The sequence below is a fragment of the Mesoplodon mirus genome, assembly GCF_964341445.2.
Source record: "Mesoplodon mirus genome assembly, chromosome: 6".
In the NCBI taxonomy this organism is placed as follows: Eukaryota; Metazoa; Chordata; class Mammalia; order Artiodactyla; family Ziphiidae; genus Mesoplodon; species Mesoplodon mirus.
Genome location: NC_138982.1, coordinates 144,061,325 through 144,075,595, shown reverse-complemented (window position 1 = coordinate 144,075,595; position 14,271 = coordinate 144,061,325). Strand labels below are relative to the sequence as shown.

At 48.2% G+C, this 14,271-nt stretch overlaps 1 protein-coding gene across 2 annotated transcripts; it reads left to right on the top strand.

The window, feature by feature from the left end:
• Window positions 1-13,671, top strand: RSPH1 (radial spoke head component 1; the record flags this gene model as incomplete). Of its 2 annotated transcripts, XR_014294356.1 has the most annotated exons (10): window positions 1-54; window positions 2,707-2,820; window positions 2,923-3,028; window positions 5,336-5,426; window positions 5,907-6,042; window positions 9,045-9,116; window positions 11,311-11,470; window positions 12,235-12,375; window positions 13,167-13,278; window positions 13,382-13,671. XR_014294356.1 is itself a non-coding variant. In XM_082624695.1 (9 exons), the coding sequence occupies 9 exons, from the start codon at window positions 1-3 to the stop codon at window positions 13,217-13,219; spliced, it is 927 nt and encodes a 308-aa protein (XP_082480821.1). In that variant the 3' UTR covers window positions 13,220-13,338. The 2 variants fall into 2 exon arrangements, 1 of the variants encoding a protein (XP_082480821.1); XM_082624695.1 differs by lacking the exon at window positions 13,382-13,671 and having other exon boundaries at window positions 13,167-13,338.
• Window positions 13,672-14,271: the final 600 nt, after the last annotated feature.

The following is a 14,271-nucleotide window of genomic DNA, read 5'->3' as shown; positions in this document are numbered from 1 at the left end:
ATGTCGGACCTGGGCTCGGAAGAGTTGGAGGAGGAGGGAGAGAATGATCTTGGGGTGAGATCTCCGGGTAAGGGGGCGGTGTCCCAGGGGTGCGCGGACCCTTGGAAGCCGGTTTCGGAGAGTGGGGTGGCCTGGAGGCCAGCCACAGTCCCACTGGGAGACCCAGCCAAGAACAAGGACCACGCAGGCCACAGCGGGCGCTGCGTCCTGCAAGATGGCTGTGAAAGGTGAAACGTTACGACGTCCGCCTGCCGAATCCCTTCTCGCTCCCCCTCCACCGATTCCTCCTACCGTTAAAGGCAAAGATTTCCAAATCCAAGGCTTTGGAAGCGTCCTCCACCCTGCTGTTACCTTCCATCGAGGCAGTTTCCTTGGATGGTTGGGTCATCCCAAGCTACCATACTATTCTTTTTTTTTTTTTTTTTGCGGTACGCGGGCCTCTCACTGTTGTGGCTTCTCCCGTCGCGGAGCACAGGCTCCGGACGCGCAGGCTCAGCGGCCATGGCTCAGGGGCCCAGCCGCTCCGCGGCATGTGGGATCTTCCCGGACTGGGGCACGAACCCGTGTCCCCTGCATCGGCAGGCGGACTCTCAACCACTGCGCCACCAGGGAAGCCCTACCATACTATTCTTGAATGTATTTTTGTATATTATTCTGAAACTATTTCTGTAATGGAGCCTGGCTCCTCAGGATTAAAGGAAGATGAAGGAGGTCCCACGCTCAGTGAAGTCTTCTTGAAGTATTACCATACAGGCCTGTAATCACATGTGCTTTCTTCACTCTTGTTGGAAATGACCCGGGTCGTTGGAAATATTTCCTGGTTTAGACCGCAGAGAGGAGGTAAGGGATGCACATTCAGTGATGTGAGCTGGGCTCCATGTGGGCATATTTGTACTGCCCGAAGCCAGAGGGTGGCTACTGCCTGCCTGGCAGGTTGGGAACCTCATCCGCTGTGTGTGGGCAGGGTACAGAGTTGAAATAGTTTCAGAATTACCTGAAAAATCTAGCACCCCTGCTGAGATAGATGTGCTTGCTCAGACCTTTTTACTAGCTCTGCACACCCATCTTCCAGCTTCTGCCTGATTTGCTGCTCAAGACAAGCACCTCTGTGCACTGGAGCCACCTGGCCAGTAGGGGGCGGTGGAAGTGCCTGGGATGTACGCATCCCGGGACAGCCAGCAGCTAGTGCTAAAAGGCAGGGCAAACTGCAGTGATCTACACTCCAGAACCCCCTGTGCGATGAGGCTGAGTCTGGGACATCACCCGGCATCACCCGTGCTTGGCAGCCGCCTCTTTCACGTCTGTTTTCACACCCCCTTTGCTGGTTTCTCCTGGGAGCACTTAAAAAAAAATCTCTCTCCATCCAAGGTCTGCTTCTGGGGAACCCAAGCTACATCACCTTCCCAGTAAGCTTTCTAGTTCGTCCCCTCAAATGGCCCTACTGATCTGTAACTTTTTAGTGCCCATAATTTTCAGGTTCGATTCACAGTTGGGGTCATTTTCAAGGGTTCTCTTCCTATTCGGGCACCCCAGCGTCTCAGTACTGGGTGTATTGAGAGGTCTTTGGGGCGGGAGGAGGAGCCTTTTGTACACTTTGACTTAGACTAACCCTGAAACAAGTTTGTACGGTTATAAAGTTCTGCCTTATAATCTGAGCATGAATTTCTGAGCCAAACAGTGCTAGAAAAGCACAAGAACTGCAAAAAATGTTTGTTTCTGAAGCCCTTGACTTAATGTGTCTGAGCTTGTGTGTAATGTCCATCCAGATCCAATGCCATGTCAAATCATTGCTGTATGCCCTCGCCATTTCATTATTCATTATTTGCACTCTACACTCATGTATTAGGTGCTTGAGAAACGTATATTTCATGAAGGATCAAGAAAATAGGGAAGCGATGAGCTTGTATTATGTTTTTTATTGATTTACTTTTAAGATAGATTAATTATCGATCTTAGCTATGAGTGTTTGAACCTTAAGTCTCTTGATAAGGAGTTTAAAGATAAGATAAACTAAATTGAGTTGGGAGACTCAAGTTGACAACTGAGCCCAGTTTATTCCGCAGCTCCCCCTACCCCTCTCCCACCATCAGAGCTTCCTTGAAGGTCAAAGGTGTCTTCAGGCCACAGACACCCCAGGGATGATTTGCATTTTAAGTTCTGTATTATTGGAGGAAGGTGGGTTTAAGACATGTTCCACCCGCAAAGGCTACTTCAAACGTGTTCCTATAAAGAACACAACTTGGAGCACCTCGCATTTTCCTCAAAATGGTCAGTTTTGTTTACAGTGTAAAGGATTATCATAATACATTGGAAGGAGGGAGTGAAAGTCCCACCATGGACAGGTACCAGCTGTGTGACCTTGGACGGATGCTCCATGTCACCCAGGTCTGGTACCTACCTCACCTGTAAGACAAGGCCAAGCATTGGGAGGATGCAATGGAATACTATTTATAAAATGCCTAACATAAAGTTAGTGCTTTTATTTATTTTGCTCATTTTTTAAAAATTTTATTTTGGCTGCGCTGGGTCTTCGTTTTGGCACGTGGGATCTTCCTTGCAGCGTGCGGGATCTAGTCCCCCAACCAGGGTTCAAACCCGGGTCCCCTGCTTTGCGAGCGCAGAGTCTTACCCACTGGACCACGACGGAGGTCCCTGGTTAGTGCTTAATAAATGGTAACTGTGATCGTCTCGTTTCCTTCGGTCCAGGAATACGAAGGGGAGCGGAACGAGGCAGGGGAGCGGCATGGACACGGGAAAGCGAGGCTGCCCAACGGGGACACGTATGAAGGGAAATACGAACATGGCAAAAGACACGGCCAGGTTAGAATCGGTGACTTGAGTGGATGGTTTACTCAATTTAATACTCTGTTAGCAATTCTTAAATTCAGGATTGATATGAATTATATAATCAATGTGTTTCAGGGGACCTACAAATTTAAAAGTGGTGCGCGGTACATTGGAGAATACGTTAAAAATAAAAAACACGGTCAAGGCACTTTTATCTATCCAGACGGATCAAGATATGAAGGTAAAATAGCACCACAGAGCAGACTTCCATGTTGTGGAGGACTTGGGGCTGGAACGTCTCTGTGGATGCTGAGACACACGTGAAAGCTTCAAGTTCCCCAGTCATTCAACAAATACGAGCTATGTTCCTGTGTTCACAGGGTTGATGCACAAACCAGAGAGCCTTGTAATTAGTGAACTGATCCACAGGGGGACATGTGACTGTCCCTGTGACCTGCACATTCCCTCCTGGGGGCCCATGTGCTGAGAGAGGCTGCTGGGCGAGCACGGACCTCGGGGAGTGGGTTGGACCCAGGTCAACTGGTGCTCAGTGGGTCTTCTCCTTGGAGCTGTTCTTGCTCTCTTCAATTTCTTTATTATTATTATTATTATTAATTTTTTTTTTTTTTTGCGGTACGCGGGCCTCTCACTGCTGTGGCCTCTCCCGTTGCGGAGCACAGGCTCCGGACGCGCAGGCTCAGCGGCCATGGCTCACGGGCCCAGCCGCTCCACGGCATGTGGGATCCTTCCGGACCGGGGCACGAACCCGTGTCCCCTGCATCGGCAGGCGGACTCTCAACCACTGCGCCACCAGGGAAGCCCTCTCTCTTCATACTTCTGACCAGCCCCTCTTCTGATGAACACACTGTTGGTTTAGATGGTGGTTCCTTCACTGAAGGCTTCTGATCTGGGAGGCGTTCTGCCTCGTTAAACTGGCGTTCTTACCTCTGCCGCCGTGCGTTACGTGCCAGTGTTATATGGCTCAGGAAGATTCTTGTCCCCTTATTTCCAAGAACTGCAATGCCGCCCCACCCACCATTGTCACCTGGTGTGACGACGGTGTGACGTCTCACCCCAAAGACCGGTGAAGGCCATTCCTAACCCAGGGAGAGAGACGAGCGGGGGTGGGTTGTGAGCCTCGCAAACGGTGTGCAAAGGTTATGTTCTGGGCTGCTTTTCTGGGAAGAAGTTACCTAGTTTTCATCAGATTTCCAAAAAGATCTGTGAGTCCAACCCTGGAACTGGTGTGACAGTAGGTGTGACCTGGTTCAGGGGACCCCACCCCTCCCTGCCTCAGCCTTCTCCCCTGCAGTGTGAGGATCAGATGAGTGAACACACGTGAGATGCTCAGAACCAGACCTGACGGATTGTATGTGTTCAGTAAATGTCGGTGGGCGACAGTGTAGCTTGTGTGATAGCGACGCCTCTTAGCACGGATCCCACCCTCTGCGGGTGTGGGCTGGAGCTGCCTGTCTGGTGGCCACATAAAACCGGAACACAGCCACCCTCAAGCAGGTCTTCTGCTGGGATCCGACACCTGGGTGGACAGTGTTACTGCTGTTCCTACTAGAGGTGGAATTTCTCTTGGGCTTTGTTTCATAAATCTTGGAAGTCTGGCTCCGGACGTAGGGCCCATCTGCTTTTTAAATCAACTTGACACAATCTAATTTAGGATTTAATTCTTTCCAGATTCTGATGAACCTAATTTCATTATTGTCATTTTGATTTCAGCGTAGATGTTAATCTAATTTGAACAACATATATATTTATGTATATTATATATGTTATGTATGAGAAGATATATGCATATGTGGAGATACATATATACGCACTCAGAATAGGGGATTGAAGGAGTTTTTACTGTGAACGTTAGCTAACATATAAAACTTCTCTGGAGGCAGTTGTACGTTGTCGTGTCTCCTCAATGGGTGCAGGGCGCAGTCACTGCCCAGGGATTTCTTCTCTGAGGTCAGAGGCTAAATACTCATTTTAGCTCAGTAAGTCAACAGTCTTCCAGCCCAAAGCCCAAGTTAACATGAGACTTCTTCGCCACTGCTTTGGCCAAGAGGGGCGCAGACAGGCTTCTGGCCGCTTGGTGAGGATGCTCAGCATGGGTGTGCAGGTGGGGCGGCCCCAGGCGCTGGAGCAGGTGCGAGGTGGGAAACAGATTGAAATGCTGGCAAGTGGCTGAGAATAGACCACGGAGGCTCCAAGTTGTTGCTGGATCACTGAACGCACGCAAGGCAGCAGGAGTGTGGAGCTGGGGCCACTGTCCATAGGGCAGCAAACCCTGGCTTGAAGCCTTGCTGTGCCGCCGGCCAAGTGGGAAAGCCGCTGTTAGCACTTGCAGGCGACAGTGGCCCAGTACATACACCTGCCAGCCCGTCCCCCTGGAGGCCCGGCTCAGCCTCCCTCCTCCGGCTCCCCGCTCCATGTGTCCATCGGTCCGGCCGAGAGGCAGGGATGGAGGGGGCTCAGAGTGGGCAGGGGCGGCGGTGAAGGGCGGAGCTGTTTCCTCCTGACCCCTGCTTTTGTGTGGCCCTTCCAGGGGAGTGGGCGGACGACCTGAGGCATGGCCACGGCGTGTACTACTACCTCAACGATGACAGCTACACCGGGGAGTGGTTTGCTCACCAAAGGTTCGGTTCTCTCCCGGGGCCCACAGATCAGTTCACGTCATGAGCACATGACGGTGACTAAGCAACAGAATCATGGCCGGAGAGCCCGCTGGCCAGCTCTGCCCACGGTTCATGGCTTTAAGGCCAGCATGGGAGCAATGTACTGCTGCGCAGGCGCAGGTTCCGGGAACCCACCCAAGGGCCCCAGGCCACGGAGGGCCCAGGAGAACCTTCTGGGGGCTGAGTTGCAGCTCCCAGGAGCCCTGCCTTTCCCCCGAGCCAGCCAGCTGATAGGCAGGAGGCCGCCGCTGTCCAGCAGGGATGCCTGCTCTCAGCTTGGGCCACGAGCAGGAGGTGTGCTTCGATTGGGCCCAGTTATAGAAGCCTCTTGTGAGCCCGCCTCAGCCTAGGCCCCCCCTTGATTTAAATGTGTGTCTCATAAACCTGGAAGGGTTTTCACTGCAACGGAACCAAGTGCATCGCGCTCCTCATCTTCACCAGGCACGGGCAAGGCACCTACTTCTACGCGGAGACGGGCAGCAAGTACGTGGGTTCCTGGGTGAACGGCCGGCAGAAGGGCACGGCCGAGCTCATTCACCTGAACCACAGGTACCAGGGCAAGTTCCTGAACAAAAATGTAAGTCAACGGGCAGCAATGTTTGCCAATGAAATAAGCAACACCCTCCTCCCCGAGCCCGTGTGAATGTGTGAGCAGAAAATAGGACAAACCCAGGCAAACCCTCCCACCCCCTCCAGATAGGGAAACGGGGCAGCCGTGCTGAGCTCCGAGCCTCACTGATACCCACAGAGGGCAGGGCGGGGGCGGGGGAAGCTCAGCCTGTTTCTCTGCATCTCAGTAACATCCATGCTCTCTCCCAGCAACGGGAATCATTATAGCACTGGGGGCATCTTGACCTTGGCCTCATGAGTAAATCGGATGTGAAATACATATTTGTCTGGAACAACTGAGCATTTCCTGCAGTTGAGCCTGTGGGTGTTTTGACTTTCTTTCCCCTGGGAGGCCCGCAGCCGGAGCCGCAGGGAGGAAGACCCACCAGGTCCTCCCTGGAGCCTCACACCCACCCACCTGCTCCAGGTGGTGGTGGGACTGGAGGCCTTGGGTCTGAAGGCTTCCGGTTCGCAGTACCCGCGATGGGTCATTTCTGTTTGGAGGACTCTGTGGCCTTGCGTGGCCTTGTTGCCCGAGCCCTGATGGGATGCAGAGAAACCCTGAATAATTTGGAACCTACCTACGACCCTGCATTTGCCATGTAGCCTTGATCAGGGGTTGAGCAGAAACTTTCCCCGAAGAAAGAGTTTACTGAGCAAATGAAAGGTGTTAAGAGTTTGACAGAGGAACATCTAACTGATTTAATAAAGTAGCCTCAGACCCTTAAAACTCAGTTTTCATTTCCACATAATTCACGCCCTAATTGCAGACTCTATTTTTAGTCTTTGTAAGTGAAGGCACGTTCTCCTCAGATCTGTACATGGAATAGGTCACTCCCAATCCCTATGAGATACTTTTTGGCACACGGAGGTGGGAGGAGAAAGAGACTTTGATACAAGTTAATTGGGAGGAACCAATGAATGTTGCGGACCTACACTCATCTGAGGAATAAGAGCAGAAGTGGGGCTTTGTTCTGCTAGTTAGAAAAAGACTTTAAAGTTGTGCCAGAGCTTCCAACTGTGAAACACCCAGGCTCTGGATCCTCCCTGCCCTCCTTAAGCATCGCAAAGGCACAGACTTATACGTACAGCTTATACAGAATTACAGCATGGGGATTTTAATTACATAAATAGAACCATGCTATATCAGGACACAAAAATATACCCCAAGAAAAAGCTATCTTTTTGTGCATTCAGAAGTTTTTATGTAGGTTAGTTACTGGAATTGCGAAATCTACAGGTATTGATATTTTAAATGATGATGGATATTCTAGTTGTCCTGAAAAGCTAAGCCAGTTTATACTCTGGTCAGCAGGATATGGGAGTCTCTTCATCACTTCCTCCATCAACATTGGATAGTATTAGTCTTTAACATTTTCTTTTCAAATCTGATGGGAAAAAAATGTTATCTCATAGTTTTAATGTGCAATTCCCTGATTCCTGGTGAGGCCCAGCACCTTTACACACTTTTATTGCTGGTTTGTCTTTCTTCCTTCAGACAATTACCTGTTCACATCCTTGCTGACAAGTTATGAAAACACACTATAAAGCTTCAATAATGAACACAGTGTGATACTAGGACAGAGAAATATAGATCAGTGAAGCAGGTTAGAGAGTCCACAGACAGATCGAAGTATATAAAATAATTTAGCACTTGAAAGGATGTCCTTTCCAGTTAAAAGGAATGGTGGGGAGACATCAAGAAATGGTGCTGGGACAGCTTGATGACCATTTGGGAGAAAAAATAAAACCAAAGTTTGTCCTCCAGCATGTAGATAAAGATACTTACTAGAGAAATAAAGATTTAAATGCAAACAAGAAAGTCACACATAGAAGAATAAGTATTTATGACCTTTGGAATGAGGAAGAGGAATTTCTATACAGAAATAGAAAGGAAAAACCAAGAAATTTCACTTGATAAAAATAATCCAATATAGATTAGAGAACACCATAAAGAAAATTTAAAAGATATCTGACAAATGGGGTTGGGATATTTGTAACATTTAATTTGTAAAGCACTTAATCAACGTGATTTAAATTTCAAAAATGTTGAAAAAAATTCAGCCTTACTAATAACTTAAAAGGTGTGACTTAAAATGATGAGGTCCTGTTTTTTACATATATATAAAAAATGTAAAAGTACAAATGTTAAGCCCAGAAAAAATAAGGGTTTTCGGACGAGAGGCTCTTAAGTGCTGCTGTGGGAAAGAAAATTATTAGAGCCTTACTCTGGTGTATATATATATATATAAAACACATACTTTTGTCCAGAAATTCAACTTCTGAAAATTTACCCCGAGGAAAATGTCAAGGGTGGACCTAAAGATTTAACTCAGGGTATGTTTACCATAGCGCTTTTTGTTAAAGTATCAGCATACCAAATATCAACAATAGTAAGTGAGTAAAACAGATTATAATTCTTTGATGAAATAACATACCAGGTTGACAACTGATGTTATGGAAGAATATCTGTGATATGGGAGGTCATTCATGCCCTATTTCTAAGTAAAAATAGAATAAGAGTCAGCACGTGTAGTTACGGTCAGATTTTTATTTTAAAAAAATCTCTGTATTAGAAATAAGGTTACAGAGACTACATCAAAATATTAGTAGTTCTAACACAATATTGTAAATCAATTATAGATAAAAATTTTTAAAATATCAGTAGTACTATTTTTAGCTAGTTTGACTGTGAGGGTGAACTAAGTGAAATTTTTGTCATAAATACATTACTTTTATAAAGAGATAAAATGTAGTTCAAGTTTTTTTTAAAACAAACAAAAGGGGACCTATACTTTGCATTCCATTAGCCATTAGTTCACAAAAGCATCTTTAATCCATACTGAATTTTCCCCAGTTCCATGATTTGGGGTAGGTTTTATGAAAGTCACATTTATAAAGCATTTTGTACTTTCTACTGGGTGTTGGCGCTCAAGAGTGAAGTATTTCTTGGTTTCTCTTTGCTCGTAGCCCGTTGGCCCTGGAAAGTACGTGTTTGATATTGGCTGTGAACAGCACGGGGAATATCGCTTAACAGACGTGGTAGGTTACAGAGTCTATATCACTCCTACGTTCATAGGCCAACGAGCTGCTCGGTGATACTGATCCTACAGATCTGTGTCGGGACCAATTGCCCTACGGGAGTATAGGAAAAGGGGTTGGGCAGAAGGGGAAGCTGGGTTCTGAAGGGACCCCATGGGAGCTCTGACCTGCATGTGGACCAGTCACCGGCTGTGGGCTGCCCGTGGACAGGGGCATGAAACCTGGACTATGTGGCCTCCTTTGATGGAGGGCAGTTCCTGGGAGGAGCTCTGTTATGAGCAACCAGCTGTCAACACCCCCAGCAGCTGGAGGAGTGAGTGCCTGAACGGGGGCAGGGTGGGGGAGATCACGTGAACACATAGGAGCCAATGAGAGAGCAGACACCCCTGGGGGTGGTTCTCAAAGCGCAGTCCTGGCCGCGTGCAGCTTTGGCCCTACCTGGGAATCTGTTTGAAATGAAGAGTTTTGGGCCCCACCCCATTCTTCCTGAATCAGAAACTCAGGCTGGGGCCAGCGATCTGGACTTCAACAACCCCTCCACGGGCTTCTGGTGCAGTTCAAGTTTGAGCACCACTGTCCTGGAGAAACTCAGACATTTGGATACGGAGGAGAGCAGTGTATTTCTGAGTGACTCAATGGAACTAATAGGCAGGGGTCTGTCACTCTTTGTCACAGGTATTATCATCTTTGCGACGGTGAAGTTTTCCATATTTATAGATTGATGTTCAATCTTTGGAGTTTTGTGATAGTTACAAAACTGAGAAGTAGACCAGTATGCTTGGTAAGATTGGCACGTGTTGGCTGTTAACCTTTGTCAGAATTATTCATTATTATAAATTATTCCACATTTGGAACTGATGAACTTTGTCTACTTTCATTGCATTTTATTTTTCTCTCCATAATCCTTGAGACTAGAGCTTCAGGGTTTATGCCCTTCCATGTCATTACATGGATGTCTTTGGGTGTTTTTAGGCCTTTTCTTACAATGATGTTGATACTGAAACTTGGCCTCTGTACACCTGTGCTGAATCGAATCTCAGAGACAGAGTTTTGGGTGAAGCAGAAAAGAACAGCTTTACTGCTTTGCCAGGCAAAGGGGGACACAGTTGGCTAATGCCCTCAAAACTGTGTGTCCCAACCTGGTGGAATTTGGTGAGGAGTTTTATAGCAATGGTTCAAGGGAAGGGTTGCTGATAAGGATCAGGGTGTGTGCAGGGCCTGCACTCCTTAAATCTGGCCTCAGGCGGTCTCCTGATGAGCTTCTCAAGGTTATCAAACTGTGACCTTCTCTCTGGAATGAGCAATATTTCATCAAGTAGTTAACATCTTCCATTTCTTGGGGGTTTCAGTTCTGCAGAAGAGCTCAAAGACATTGTTTTGTGTATCCCTTGAGGCAGAAGGAGGACCCTGCCCCAAGGCTGCACCACTGTTTCTTGGTTCCTCTCCCCTTATCTCTGCATCCCCTCCCTTTCCTGATTAGTAACTGCTTGAACCTGCCCTTTGGAACTTAGGGAAGGTCTTGTTTTAGGGGCCTATTCCCTAAAACAAAAAATGGGGGACACAGAAAGGCTTTTGTGTCCAGGAGCTTCACAAGGTCCTGCTCAGTTTCAAAGTTTGTTTTGTTACGTTTAAAGAAACTTAGAGCTGAAATGTGGCTGAGCAGTTGCAAAGGGCACTTAGTCCTGGTCATTTCTTTTTCTTTCTTTTTTTTTTTTTTTTTTTTTTGCGGTATGCGGGCCTCTCACTGTTGTGGCCTCTCCCGTTGTGGAGCACAGGCTCCGGACGCACAGGCTCAGTGGCCATGGCTCACGGGCCCAGCCGCTCCGCGGCATGTGGGATCCTCCCGGACCGGGGCACGAACCCGCGTCCCCTGCATCGGCAGGCGGACTCTCAACCACTGTGCCACCAGGGAAGCCCAGTCCTGGTCATTTCTTAACCAGGAAGTGTTACGTCTGAGAGCCTTCTGTGCCATCAGTGGAATGAGCACAGGAACTGTGTTGCCCTCACCTTCGTGTCTCATCCTCATTCTCTCAAGATTCATTTTCAGCCCTTGGATTATACTATGGAGAGTTGGCAATTACTCTGATCACTGAATCCTGTTATAAAAATGCCCAAATGCAATTCAAAACCTGTCCCGTCTCCCCTCACTTTAAATATCCCATGCATGTTGGTCAAGTTACATTTTTTAACTTAGGAAAGAGGAGAAGAGGAAGAGGAGGAGGAGACACTGGAAACTGTCGTTCCAAAATGGAAAGTGACCAAAATCACAGAATTGGCCTTGTGGACCCCGACCCTCCCCCAGGAGCAGCCTGCTGCGGATGGACCAGGCCAGGGGGAGGCCCCAGGAGCTGAGGGTATGGAGGCCCTGGGGGGCAGATGGAGTGGGGCTCCCCGGGAAGCAGGCTCTGAGTCCCTCCCCTCGGTCAGTGATTGGCCGTGGGTGTGGCCTGGGCAAGGCTCCGACAGCAGCTGCGGTGACAGGTCCTTCCTAAAGGGGATCTGGACAGCATTTCTCTGTGACCCTCACAGGGGGCTTCCTAAGAAGTCCTCAGGGGGCTCTGGACTGTCGAAGGGTACACTGGGCAGGAGCCCTTCTGTTGCAAGTGATTGAAGACCAATTCCAATTGGCCTAAGTGGAAAAATACTGATACTAACTCATTGGTTCATACAACTGGAGCGGCGGGGGTGAGAGAGCCTCAGGTGTGGCTGGATCAGGCCTCCGCAGTCGGATCTCCACTCTCCTGTGCACAGGCTCTGCTCGCCAGCACCCGCTCCCCTTTGGTGACCAAAGCTCAGTGACTTTATCAGATTGCCACCCAATCCGCTCAAGAACCCTAGGGAACAGAGAGCTTCTTTCTCCATATGCTCATCAAAACCCTTGGGCTATATACTGTACACTTAAAATAAAAAGCCCTTGGGAATTAGCATTTCAGACCAGTGATGCCCATCCCTGAACCTATCACTGTGATGGGATGGGGATGAGGGCAGAGGCCAGGCCTGGGTGGAGCTGTGACTCTGAGTTGGGGGGTGGTCCCCGATGGAGAAGCGGGGCACTGCTGCCAGCAGGGTGCGTTCGGCAAGGCGCCTGCTGATACTGTTTCTCTTTGTTCCATCTCAGGCGGGGGAGAGCCAGTGGAGGAGGTCCAGCCTCTGACCGACGTGTCAGAGGGGGAGTTAAATTCAACGCAGCCCGGAGAGGAGGAGGGAGAGGCCAGCAGGGAGGATGGAGATGAATTCCGCTACAACAGCTTGGACCAGGGTGAGCCTGAGCTCTGGGGGCCCAGAGGGCGGGAGGGAAGGAGGCACCAGGCACACCAGGGTGGGCGCAGGGTTTTCTCTGCCTTTGACAGAGGCCGTCCTTGGGCCAGGCCTGAGGGATGGGATGTCTCAGAGGACCTGCCCTGGGAATGCCGCTCCTTCTTAGGTGTCCTGGTAGGGAGAGCCGTGTGATGCATGTTCTCTCTAACTCGGTCCTTGCTAATCTGCATTTCACCAATACGGCACACCTTGGGCCTCAGGTCCCAGTTGACTGATCCCATGGCTTCATTTTACTACATGTTTTTCACCTTTATAATGCTTTATAATAATATAGAGCAAACACCTTCAAAATTTAAACCCTCTTACCATTTAATTTTTCAGCATTAATAAACACAAATGCTCTTACGGGGGTGTGGGAGGAGGGTGGAAGCGTGGAGTACAGCTTCCATAGAGATCAGAGTTTCAACAGTGTTACTTATAAATTATAGTCCAGCAATTTTATTCACTGTTGAGTGTGCACAGGCAAAAGATAATGCTGGACCTTTACTCTCACTTACATGGATATTCTTTGTCTTAGCATTTACTCTGAATAAACCTTTTGCTTAGTTTATTACTGGTACCAAAAGAAAAACTATAAAAGTCTGTGTAAGATAAAACTTAACATTCCATGATTTTGCCTGATAAATAGAAATGTTTAATATTTATAATACCTATTGCAAAAGATTTGCTAGCAAATCATGCATTTTTAAATAGAAAAAAGGTAATACACTCACATTTCCTTTTTCTTTCCAGGAAACATTAGTTTTGAAGAACAGGAAGTCAGACAGCCAGAACTGCTGGATTAAGATGAAGCAAAAGCCAGAGTGGTAGGAGATTGAGTCTTAAAGATGCTTCTGTTACCAGGGTAGTTATTACTAATCTATCACTAATCTTTCTTACTTAGCTGTTTGTTAAGATGTTTTACAATTGCAAATAAATTTCTTCATTATCATTTGTTTATGAAATAGCCTCTGCTTCTAGTTCTTTAAAAGTTACCTGGTTGGGACTTCCCTGGTGGCACAGTGGTAAAGAATCTGCCTGCCAATGCAGGGGACACGGGTTTGAGCCCTTGTCCAGGAAGATCCCACATACTGCCGAGCAACTAAGCCTGTGTGCCACAACTACTGAGCCCGCGTGCCACAACTAATGAAGCCCGCACGCCTAGAGCCCGTGCTCCGCAACAAGAGAAGCCACCAGCCCCTGCTAGCCGCAACTAGAGAAAGGCCATGTGCAGCAATGAAGACCCAACGCAGCCAAAAAAAAAAAAAAAGTGACCCGGTTATTTTGCCATGATTTATTAAGTGCTGTTTCCTCCTAGGAGAAAGAAAAATATCATATGACTGTAACTCTGCTGAAGATGGTTAATGGAAATGGATTCTGGCTAAGTTAGCTGAGTGACTAGATAGTGAAGTCCCTCTCTCAAATTACCCTCAAGCGAGCCAGGAAAACACCTAGAAAATAAGAATTCCTGTGTGCAATGCTCATAAAACACAACGTAATAAATACATGTCAGGCTTGGGTAAGAAGCCCTCAGGTGCTGCTGGAGGGGGCACTCCCGTCCGTTCTGCGCCTTCGGCATCTCGGGGTGGGCTTTGGGGCTCCCTGCCGGGAGATCCCCACAAAAGGCTGAGGGGCAGGGCTGACCACAGGGATGGCTTTGGCCTGTGTGTATGCTCTTCAGGCCTCCTGGTGGGCTGGGGGCTGACACCTAGGTCACATCCAAGTTCCTTGAGTACGGGCCCACCTTGTTTTATGGTGTTTTGCTTTATTGCATTTTGCAGATACTGTGTTTTTTTACAGATTGAAGGTTTGGGACAACCCTGTGTCAAGCAAGTCTATTGGCACCATCTTTCCAACA